The sequence below is a fragment of the Mirounga angustirostris genome, unplaced genomic scaffold (assembly GCF_029215605.1).
Source record: "Mirounga angustirostris isolate CCGP_5_RB_7025 unplaced genomic scaffold, mMirAng1.0.hap1 SCAF_3, whole genome shotgun sequence".
In the NCBI taxonomy this organism is placed as follows: Eukaryota; Metazoa; Chordata; class Mammalia; order Carnivora; family Phocidae; genus Mirounga; species Mirounga angustirostris.
The window spans coordinates 54999864-55012527 of record NW_026991711.1 but is presented as its reverse complement, the minus strand read 5'-3'; the positions used below and the strand labels follow the sequence as shown (position 1 = coordinate 55012527).

The 12664-nt window shown below is 38.7% G+C and overlaps 1 protein-coding gene across 1 annotated transcript in view; it reads right to left on the bottom strand.

Annotated features, from left to right (window-relative positions):
* Nucleotides 1–12664, bottom strand: part of GTF2F2 (general transcription factor IIF subunit 2) — a 148429-nt gene that overhangs the window by 53144 nt on the left and 82621 nt on the right. Inside the window, exon 5 of the mRNA XM_045869481.2 lies at nt 11471–11552. Coding sequence (XP_045725437.1) covers nt 11471–11552 — 82 coding nt within the window. The remainder of the gene's footprint in view (nt 1–11470; nt 11553–12664) is intronic.

The following is a 12664-nucleotide window of genomic DNA, read 5'->3' as shown; positions in this document are numbered from 1 at the left end:
AACACCTTGAAACTATGAAATATGGGGAAGTAACAGAAGTAGATAAATCAACTTGGCATGTAACAGCTTAAATAGAAATGACTCATTGTGATCAAAGTCCTGGGCAGCCTGCACGACAAAAGACATAAAACCTAAGTCTCTTACCTTTCATTCCTTCTTCATTCAACAAATATTTATTGTGCACCTACTAGGTGCCAGGTACTCTTCTGGTTATTAGAGATATGCCAGCCAATAAAGTAGACAAAAAGTCTTGTCCTCAGAGAGCTGCAGTTTAGTGGAAATACCATTCACTGGCATGTTTTGTTTTATATAAGCTTATTAAGCCCACACCTTCCTCTCCTGTTTTCCCTACATGCCTACTATTTTTCAGTCTGAAAAGTTTTTGCCTGAACATTATCATTATTATTATTAATTCCATCCTTCCAGTTTTCCTCAAATATATAACACATTATAAAAAAGAGGTTTTAGACATTCTGAGGCCTTCAAAGGCCTAAAAAAAAAATCAGTACACAGTATGTGACAACTGTCATATTAGGACATATTATAGAGAATTACATCTTCAAAACAGCACAACTATTAGTGCATCAAAACTACCCAAAGTATTACAGATTTTACATAAACTTCCCAAAAGTAAAATACTAAACTCCACGGACATGTAAAATCATTGAATATTCCAACTCTCTCCTGCAGATATATGGAGCTTTGAAATTAAATTATGCTATCAAAGTTCATTTTTAAGTTGTAGGATCTGAAGTTTGATAAAAATTCTAAAATGAAACAACAAAGCAGTTACATATCTTATATAAATCCTGAAAATGTTATCCTACTTATTTTATAATGTAACAGAACCATGGTACTAATAATATTAGTTTAAGTTGCAGGGCATTAGGACAAAGATCATCCTATACAAGAGAGAGAGAGAAAGAGAACAAACTCCCTTCCCTTCCCTACTGATAAGCCAGGCAATCTCTTGAAAATATCAAGGCCAGAAGAGGTACCCTGTCATCTAATGCACTGGAATCAACTGAATCTGGGTTCAAATTTCAGCTTTGCCATTCACAAATTGTGAGCCTGGGCAAATCACTTAATTACAACTCAGTTTTTTCATTTGTGAAAATGGAAAGAAGATTAAAAAAAAACAAAAGAATTAAATTGAACATCTAATAGAAAGTGAAGCCATTTAAAAGTGGGAGGCCTAGGGCGCCTGGGTGGCTCTGTTGGTTAAGCGACTGCCTTCAGCTCAGGTCATGATCCTGGAGTCCTGGGACTGAGTCCCGCATCGGGCTCCCTGCTCAATGGGGAGTCTGCTTCGCCCTCTGACTGTCTCCCCTCTCATGCTCTTTCTCACTCTAAAATAAATAAATAAAATCTTAAAAAAAAAAAAGAAAAAAAGAGTGGGCGGCCTACCATGCACGCTGAGCTGTCCTGCCTGAAAATCAGTTCCCCTAAGCAGACTTTAAAAAAAAATTTTTTTTTGAGAGAGAGAGGGAGAGAAGAGAAACCAAAGAAAAGAAAAGTGCATGAACAGGGGAGGGGCAGAAGGAGAAAGAGAGAGAGAGAGAATCCCAAGCAGGCTCCATGCCCAGCGCAGAGCCCAATGTGGGGCTGAAAGATCGTGACCTGAGCCAAAATCAAGAGTTGGACGCTTAACTAACTGAGCCACCCAGCCATGTCCCCCCACCCCAGGCAGTCTTTTAAAAAATTTTTAAACACTGTCTTCTCTTTCTCTACTTATATCTAGAATTCTTTCTTAAAACTCAAGTTTTCTTTTTCTTTTTTTTTTTTTAAAGATTTTTATTTATTTATTTGACAGAGAGAGACACAGCGAGAGAGGGAACACAAGCAGGGGGAGTGGGAGAGGGAGAAGCAGGCTTCTGCCAAGCAGGGAGCCCTATGCGGGGCTCGATCCCAGGACCCTGGGATCATGACCCGAGCCGAAGGCAGACGCTTAACGACTGAGCCACCCAGGCGCCCCAAAACTCAAGTTTTCTTTACAATACATCCCATGGCAGCTTCATCAGAGTCTTGAGCAAGAAGCATAGTCTATAAGATGTTTATAAGTAAGGTCTTCTTGTACTTTACAAACTATTAAGAATATTTGAAGCCTGGTCATCCCAAAGTCTAAATTAGTCCCTCCTAGTAGTAAGTTAGACTTATCATCATTCCTGCTGATTCAATGTACTAAATGGTAAGTGGGACCCTGGTTCCCTAATAAAGAAACATGTGATATCTTTTCTTATTCTTGAAGTGCTTCAGGAAACCACAGACCAAGGGTTGAAAATTTCAGTGCCTACAAGGACCAGACAAGCAACTTAGATTTTAAGCCAACTCATAAGAAAAAAAGACATCTAGGCCTGCAGCAAACAAGGGAATGCAGTTCATTCCCAGGCTGGTCCCATTTTGCAGTGCACCATAGTGTCACACTGACAGGGCACATTCAAAGAGATGGCAAAGATTTGTATAATTCTTGTGACAATTTTCTGGCAGATGGCAATAATGTCTTGTTCAACAAAATATGTAAATCGCCATGATTCCCTGACAGACAAAAATAAAAACACTTAAGGAAGGATCACCTTTTACAAGTTTGTACAAAGACACTATATGGACTAGTGATGGTCCTAATCCTCACTAAGGGAATGTGGCCAGTTCTGTGGGTCGCATTCAGCAGCAAGTTTTAAATCCTTGGAACAGATCTTCAACAAATGTAGGCAGGCCAGATCTACCCACTCGGCCCAGCAAGCAGAGATGGTTGTCCTGGTGACAAGTCCCACCACAAGTTAAAAGGACTACTCAAATTTTGTGTTTAGGGCCAACCTATACACGGTGTAATTTCATCGACTTTTCTTCCTTTCCCATTAAAAAAAAAAAATGTGCCTGCTCAAATACCTTGAACAGGTAATCTAATGGCTATTATTCACATGTAGTAATAAAAGGTTTAAAATCAAATACCCAGTTTGATGCCTATTCATTCTTAAAATGATTCAGAACTGAGAGAACAGAAAAGATCAGAATATGATAAAAAGTAGGTGCCTAAAGATAGACATTACTAAGGGGGAAAGGAGTGATAAAAGGAGATGCCTGGATAATAAAGATAAACTTTCCCTACTTCACAGTTTTACCTAAGGTTAGCCCTGTTGATTTTCAACTGTGAGTGAACAAAGACAAATTGTGTACTGAGGTATTTTTAACTTGCAAAGCTGTGAGGCTTTGTACAAACATCACCACATGCCAGTACTGCTTCTCGGGACTTAGAATTTAAATTTAAACACAGCTAAATGCATTTTTAAAAGAGTATTAATTCTTAAGAGATTCATTAATCATGGTATAGCTATAAATCCATAACTTCAAAATTCTGATTTTTGGTCACTTATGAGAATTTACTGAACATAAAGCTGTTAGAACAAAGATAAATGAGATATACTCCCTGACCTAAAGAAGCTCACTATCTAGTAGAGATAAATAAAAGTAATGAAAAGTAAAATAAAAAGCAAAATGTGATCAGTGGTTTATTAGAAAAAAGTGTAGCAGGAGCTTGGTGGAGATGGTGATTATCCTATGTGGAGAAAAATGGTTGGTGACATTTCACATTTGAACTGAATCTTAAAAGGATAAATAGGGAGTTTGGCAAGCAGAAAACCAAGAACAGAGCACAGCAGACAGTGGGAGAAGAATGCACAGGACACATTTGGGAAGCGTGAAAGTGACCGGTTTTGATACAGTGCACATTTGAGTTGGAATGGCAGAACACGAAGGGGCCGGAACCCCAAGGAACCCCAAGAGAACAGGCAGAGGGGGTATGGAACTCCAAACACAAGAGATGCTTAGGGTGAGACAAGACCCAGACACTCAGAAAGTTCCTCTCCTCTTTCTTCCAGTGAAAATGCCAGAGAACTTGAAAGAAAGAAATCATATGAAAACTTCGTTGTTTAATTTTGCCAATGCGGGGGCACCTGGGTGGCTCAGTCGGTTGAACGTCTGCCTTCGGCTCAGGTCATGATCCCAGGGTCCTGGGATCGAGTCCTACAGGGCGGGCTCCCTGCTCAGCGGGGGGCCTGCTTCTCCCACTCCCCACTGCTCATGCTCTCTCTCTCTCCCTCCCTCCCTCAAATAAATAAATAATCTTTATAAAAAATAATAAATAAAATAAAAATTATACCAATGCTTTAATTCTTTATATGTATTCCCAGCAGCTTTTTACAATCATTTGGAAATCCTTCTTTCATCAGAATACTAAATCTTCAGGTGTAGTCTATAGCTCAAGGGCCGTGGAGGACAGCTGTTCTGGCTCTTCAGAGGAAATGGAAGCATCCTTACCATCAATCTCCCTAAGATTTTTTTTTTTTTTTTTTTGAAAAGAAGATTCTTATCATGGACTAAGAAGTCTTCCTGCATCAAATAACATTCCCTATGAGGAACTGTTTTAGTCTCTTAAAAAATTCTAGGTAAAACACCTTGCCTAGCTTTTTAGGGTAGTTTTATTACTGCACTGGTATTTTTGCACTTTTACTACAGCTATCTATTTATAATGCATTTAAAAACTGTATTTAAATGATGTCCTCAGCCCCTTTCACATAATGCTTCACTTAAAGTGATAATTAAAAAGGAGCAGTACAGGGGTAACAGCATGCTTAAGGCAAAGAAGGCCAGCTGCCTTCTTGGGTTAGCTCTTCAGAAGGACCTTTAAGAAAATCTTTGATTAAAAAAGATATACATTTCCACATTTTAAAAATCACACATCTGGGTGCCTTAGGACAGTCAAGATGGAGAAAGACCCAAGAACATTAGAAGCAGAGCTACAGCACTGATGACGTTGAGGACTTCTAGATAAAGCATGGCTAAAGCCCACAATACCACTGGATTTTATTTATGTGGGTCAATAAATTTCTTATATTTTTAAGCCAGTCTGCACTGGGTTTTCTGGTACCTGAAAATGAAAGTATCCTAACAGTATCCTGATACAAGTATATTAATCATTAACCTCAATATTCACCAAAAACTGTTTCAAATGAGACTACCAGAAAGCTAAAAACTAATATTACATTTCCCTGGTCATGAAATTATCTTTATAGAATTCTGAGTTGCTGCTATGACCTCAAATTTTATTGAGCATTAATAGAAAATGGCTTTTAATAAAACTATTTTTAGCTTATTACTGATTTTCTGTTTAATAAACTTCATATAAAAATTTACGTGAAAACATTAACACAGCACCATTGTATGCCCAACTTTGGGTGGCTTCTGGGAAGCACACAGTTTTGCTCAGCCATAGCAGTTTCACCTAGTCTAGAATTCCTGGTACTGTACACATTTCCTAACTGCCAGCACTCTCATTATTTGACTCTAATCTTTTAGTTCCCATTTTAAAAGGTTAGCATTTCAGTGTATCCAGGCTATTCATATTGACCTTACATCCCAATTATATCTGGGACAGTCTAGACTGCTGTCTCAGGGTGTCATCTTCTCTGTTTAGTGGCTGCTTTCTTTCCCCAAAGTATCCTGTTTTAAATGATAAATTATATGATTACCCTATCTGTCATTCATCCTGTATTTATTTTTTAAAGATTATTTATTTATTTGACAGACTGAGAGAGAGAGAACAAGCTGGGGAGAGGCAGAAGGAGAAGCAGGCTTCCCGCTAAGCAGGGAGCCCGATGCAGGACTCGATCCCAGGACCCTGGGATCATGACCTGAGCTGAAGGCAGACGCTTAAGCTGAATGAGCCACCCAGGCGCCCCATCCTGTATTTATTTTTTAAATATAAAGGGACACAGTTATAAGATAATCATCCTAATATATAAGAAAAATCACTTAAAAATAATTATTCTTTATGAAATTTATATACAGAGAAGAGTCAAAATTACAAGTACTAAATATATCCACATTCAGTGTTGTAATTGCATTGAGCAAAAATTTTATTTGCAGAAACTTCTTTGGGCCTGAATCTAGTTCACCCACATGAATCACATCACCCATAAATTACATAAAGATCTACTGAGTGAGGAAGTCCTTTTCCTCTTCCCTTATAATAACACATTCTAAGACATCTTTTACCATAATATTAAACATCAGGAATCTAGGCAGGTATAGCCTGGTAACCTCTCCCCAAGAAAGAAAGTGAATCACAACTTGCTTCCTACTATCTGGTGTCTTTGCATAGAAAAAAGACTGATTTTTCTCTTCTCCACCTTTCTACAGTCTATGTTCGGTTCCCAAAGAGAAGGGCTTTTCTTAGGTTTTTGATGAAATCCCACAAACACTGAAAAAATTAAAAATAAAAACTTTTGAGACAAGTATTTTGAGATGAGTTGGTGACATAAACATGCAGAAGTTAAAAAGCTACATATTTTCCCATTACTAGGACTTTCCTACAAGAAAACACACATTAGGGTGACTGTCTTATCTTTATGTCTCTTTATATTTTAAAGAGTACAACAGGGGCACCTGAGTGGCTCAGTCGTTAAGCGTCTGCCTTCGGCTCAGGTCATGATCCCAGGGTCCTGGGATCGAGCCCCGCATCGGGCTCCTTGCTCGGCGGGAAGCCTGCTTCTCCCTCTCCTTCTACTGCTTCCCCCCTGCTTGTGCTTTCTCACTCTCTCTGTCAAATAAATAAAATCTTTAAAAAAAAAAAAAAAAAAAAGAGTACAACATGACAGGGCACCTGGGTGGCTCAGTTGGTTGGGCGACTGCCTTTGGCTCAGGTCATGATCTCAGGGCCCTGGGATCGAGCCCTGCATCGCATCAGGCTCCCTGCTCGATGGGAAGCCTGCTTCTCCCTTTCCCACTCCCCCTGCTTGTGTTCCCTCTCTCGCTGTCTCTCTCTGTGTCAAATAAATAAAATCTTAAAAAAAAAAAAAAAGAGTACAACATGAATTATAAGCGGGGTGAATGTATAATTTATCATTTGACTATTAAAAAAAGCCTCAAGGGGGCACCTGGCTGGCTCAATCGGTGCAGCGTATAACTTGATCTTGGGGTCATGAGTTCAAGCCCCATGGTGGACACAGCGATTAGTTAAAAAAAAAAAACAAACCCTCAAGATGCTTAAAGTTACACTTAATAAAACACAAATTAAATAATTTAAAAAATTTTTTAGAGAGGGAAAGGGAGGGGGAAAGGGAGAGGGATAGAATCTCAAGCAAACTCCCCACAGAGCACAGAGCCCAAAACACAGTGCTTGTTCCCAGGACCCCTGAGATCATGACCTGAGCCGAAATCAAGAGTCAGACGCTTAACCAACTGAGCCACCCATGTGCTCCATAAATTTTAATCAGTGTATCAAATGTGAGTTGATATTGAGTATATTTACATTTACCAATTCAAAATAAATTTCCTCCTAATAAAATATCATTAGATCCCACCAAATTTATAGAGATAAAGAAAAAGTAATAGAAGCAGTGCAATATTTTTTCCCTTTTGTGTTTTAGGTTTTCTTGATGAAATCCCCTGTCCCACAACCACTTAAGTAGGAGATGAGCTCATTAAGTCCTATTGATTCTATCCTCAAAACCTTGTCTTTCGTTTCCCTTCTGACTAGAACCACTTTGTTTAGTCATTTAGATATTTTGTACCTGGGGTTATTACATCAGCCTCTACCTTATCTCCCTGCATTCAGTCTTACATTATGGCCAGGACGACCTACCCAAAACAGAAATCCCTTTGCTTTCCATAGAGCTTAGAATTCTTCAGTGCCTCCCTCACTGCCAAAGCACAGAGTCCAAATTTCTTTCTTTTTTTTTTTTTTTAAAGATTTTATTTATTTATTTGAGAGAGAGAATGAGATAGAGAGCATGAGAGGGGATAGGGTCAGAGGACGAAGCAGACTCCCTGCCGAGCAGGGAGCCCAATGCGGGACTCGATCCCAGGACTCCAGGATCATGACCTGAGCCAAAGGCAGTCGCTTAACCAACTGAGCCACCCAGGCGCCCAGGGTCCAAATTTCTTACTAAAGCATATTAAGACTCTTTAACAGATAATTTAGCCAGAATATAAAGGTCTTTAATATTTTAAACCTTATCTCCTGCCATTTATTCACTCAATAAATACTTACTGACCACCTACTACATGTAAAAAAAAAAAAAAAAAAAAAAAAAAAAAGATTTATTTGAGAGAGAGAGAGAGAGAGCGCATTGGTGGGGGGGTGGGGGGAAGGGCAGAGTGAGAGGAAGAAGCAGACTCCCTGCCAGACAGCCAGATGCGGGGTTCATCCCAGGACCCTGAAATCATGACCTGAGCCAAAGGCAGATGCTTAACCGACTGAGCCACCCAGGCACCCTGTCATGAACTATTCTAAACACTTGGGGGGGGGGTGTATAAGTGAACAAAATAGATGATTGTGTGCATGCACACACATATACACCAAAGAACCAACCACAGAAGTTTAACACTAGGGCAAAGCTGGCAATAAATATAAGTAAATTATATAGTCTATTAAGAGTGATATGGTCTATAAGAAAAGACAAGTATAGAAAGAAGTAGGTTGGTCAGGATAGGCCTTATTGGAAAAGCAGAATCTGAGAAGAGACTTGAAAGAGGCAAGGAGTGAGCCATGCAGTTATCTGCAGAAACGATGTTCCAGGCAGAAAAGAAAATCTGGTGTAAAGGCCCTAATATGGAAGTGCCTAGAGTGCTCAGGACTGTTGGGAGCTCAGGGTGGTTAGAGAAGAGTGAGTAAGGGGGAGTGAGGGGAGAGGAGGTAAGGATGGGGAGAAGTGGGAAGGAGTAGGAGGGTGATTACGTAGATCCCTGCAGAGAACCGGAAGGACTCGAATTTTACTGAGTAAGAAGGAAGCACTGCACATGACCGGCGAGCAGAGGAATGGCATGACGTAACAGATTTCAGAAGAACTGCTCTGACTGCTGTGCTGGCAGCAGACTGGAGTGGGGCAGGGACAGAAGCAGGAATGCTGCTAGGAGGCTGCTGTAGTGACCTAGGTGAGACTTCATGGAGGATCACAGGGGTGGTGAGAAATGGTCATACTGTAGATGTGTAATACTTTCAAGGTACAGTCAGTAAGATTTTTCTGACACATTGGATGTGAGTGTGAGAGAGGACTCAAGAATGTCACCAAGATTTCTGGACTAAGAAAACAGGAGAACAGAGTTTGTACTAACTCAGATGAGAAAGACCACTGGTACAGCCGTTTTGGGGGAAAGCCTGGGAGAACAGTTTTTCATATATTTAAAATGTCTCTTGGACATTCAACCAGGTTTTTGAATATACAAGTTTGGAGCTCAAAACAGAGGTCTAGACTGGAGCTTCTGTTTGCTCTGCCTCAAACAAATCCCGCATTCCAGGCTCGCAGAGCTACACAGAGGTCCCCAGTGTCTTCCCCAAGTCTTTATGCGTGCATATCTCTCTCTGTTTAAAGTGTTCTTACTCCTGTCTTTTTCCACTTGGTCAAAAAAAATCTCAGGGCTCATGACATGTCACGGATCATCTATTTTATGAAACTAACATGATTATCATTCTCCTGAATCACACTGTTTCCTTAAGTCACTTAAGTAACTGAAATATGTAATGGCTGGTCTCTTAGCACATTCAAAAGACTAAACATTTTTTTTATCTTTTGGTAAGAAAAAAAAGCAGCCATTTCATTAACACAACAGGCAACTTGCCTAATCTCATCATCAGAAATCTGCAGAAACCTTTAAAGAAAATTAGGACCACAAAAAAAGATCTTGGCAAGTAGCTCAATAACCAGATTTTGCATTTTGCAATTTCAGTGGTTATTTGAAGAAGGTAAGTCTTCAAAAACACACATTGTATGATCAACTTTATAGGCTAAACATGAAGAGAGAAACACCTCCTGACTGTGTTCCAAAGTTATTTTCAGTTATAAAAAATTTTCATTTTGATTATCATCCTTTTCCTTGCCCTGGGAAGCCATTTAAATGAGAAGAATTACTGGACAAGAAAAGAGTCTTTTTGTTTCCTTCCTGAGAGACACACTCTAATCTAACTGAGAAAGGGGGGAAATTAAAAAGATGATGTGACATTAGAGAGGATCCAGCTCAAGCAGCCACTTTTTTTTTTTTAAGATCTATTAATTAATTTTGGTGGGGGAGAGCATGTGCACATGCATGGCGGGGGAAGAGGGGCAGAGAGAAAGGGAGAGAGAATCTTTAAGCAGACTCCATGCTGAGTGGGGAGCCTGACGTGGAGCTCGATCGCATGACCCTGAGATTACCGTGGAAACCAAGAGCTGGATGCTTAACTAACTGTACCACCCAGGTGCCTCTCAAGCAGCCACTTCTATCTATGAGAACACTGATATCCAGGCAGGCTACTGCTACCACCTGAACAGTGTGTTCCCCATTATGAACCCTGTATAGGTATAATCCACTAAAATGTAAGTTCCATGAGGGCAGAGAGTTTTGCCTGTTTTGTTCACTACTCTTTCACACAGTTAAGTGCTGAGTGAATGAACAAACTTGTAATTCTGAAGTACATAGGGTTGAAATACATTCAATATAAAGTATAAAACAAGGGGTGCCTGGCTGGCTCAGTCGATAGGGCACGTGACTCTTGATCATGGGGCTGTGAGTTCGAGCCCCACAGGGGGTGTAGAGTTTACTTAAAATAAAACATTTTTAAAAAGCCTTTCCTCAGGATTTAAATAAAGTGCTCTTTTAAAGTCATAAAATTTGGAGTATCAAGAATTTGCAATCATCAAATTAATTACAAAATGCTGACCATGTACAACAGTGGGGGAGGAGAGACCTTATGTGAAATCTCTAACAAAGTATTAAGTTTATAAAAAGTTCTCTGTATATCAAGAGAAAAGGATGATATTCTAGCAACTATACTTGCTTTATACTGTAGAGTATTTTAGAAATGTTCATTATGGGAAAATTACAGCCTTTAAAAATAAAATAGTACAAATACCTTATTACAGGTCTTTAAAAAATCAGGATCTATAAAGATGATTAGAAAAAGAAGTATAAAAAGTTTGACTACAGGTTTTAATAAGAGAGTAACTTCAAACATCCCAAATAAACAGGCCAGGTTCTGAAAGTTCCCTTGCCAAAGAAACTCTTGGGTTTTTTTTTTCTTTTAATTGAAGTATAACTGACATATACCATTATATTAGTTTTAGGTATACAACATAATGATTTGAAATATATATACATTGCAAAATGATCACCGTAATAAGTCTAGTTAACATCTGTAACCATATTTACAAATTTTCTTCTTGTGATGAGAACTTTTACGATCTATTCTCTTAGCAACTTTCAAATATGCAAAACAATAATATTAATTATAATCACCATGCCGTACATTATATTCCCGGGACTTATTTATTTTATAACTAGAAGTTTGTTCTTACTTAGTTTTAAAACAAAACAGCCTTTGAAGAAAACACTTGCAACATAACCACAGTTTTCATACAGTTAATAAACAATCTAATACATGCATTTCAATCCCCAAAAGGAATTATCAGGTATTATTTTAAAGTTAAAGAACACTAACCTCTTTAATCTCATGTAGTTTTCACTGGCAGCAGGTCGGCATTCAGCTCTTTGTACCACTATTCCTTCCAATGAAAGTTTATCTTGAATGGAAAAGAAAAAAAAATTAACAAATATATTCAGAGATAACACTGATCATTTTCAAGAATTTACTATGACATATGAGCCATAGTAGTAATGATTAGAATTAAATGTAATAATAAAAATCAAGGAAACTTGTAAGTTTATAGTAGCATCATTAGTCAGAATAGAGAAAAACCTTACTCTTGGCTAGTGAAAAAACTGAGCTTGTTAAGTTTGTTTACTGGGCTGCTGCAGCCCCTTGCCAATAACAACTTTTATATACTATCTCTTTCTAAAGAGGGTGGCCTAATAGGGCATAAAGTCAAATTTCAAAAATTTGAAGGGAGTGGAGACTACATATCTTTAGCAGAGAAGTAACTTCTGAAAACCCAGCTAGTCTAACCCACTAAAATCAAAGATAATATATATCTGTATGTGTGTGTGAGCACACACACACATATGTATGCAAATAAAATACTAGGATACACTGTGACTAGAATAGCTAGTCTAGAAAATACTATAAACTGGGCAGGTCATTGTCTAGGCTCTACTGTGTACCACTTCTGCCTGCTAGTTGCTCTGACTTCTATTTTCCAGCAGATTTATTAACTTGGGTATGTCCAAATTAGAACTTTAACTGCTATGGATATTTGTCCAAACAGAAGGGCAATTTTTCCTACCATTAGTAAGAATTCTTATGGTGACCCTGACACAAAATTCAAGAGAAACCAAAAAGGTAAACAAAAGTTAGCACTTACTACATGACTACTAGGCACGAAACATTGTGGTAAAGTCACTTTACAGACCTTATTTTGACAGTACATATATTATCCCATGATGGCACCAGCTTTCCTATAGTCTGGAAATGTACAACTATGGTTAGGAAGCTATGGTTCAGTCTTAATTCCATGAGAATTCACCCAGGTTTTGAGAAGAGATTCAGGAAATCCTTTGGCTCATCAGCAATGCATTTATGACTCATCTCTTCAGGGCGAACGACTTCGTGCATTCCCCTAACATTAACTAAGTGCCTACTATGTAAAGGGCACCATTTAAGCATTTGGAATCAAAGATGAGTAAGACATGGTACTCTTTTCAAGAAGCATACAGTTTGTGTGTGTTGTGGGGGGGA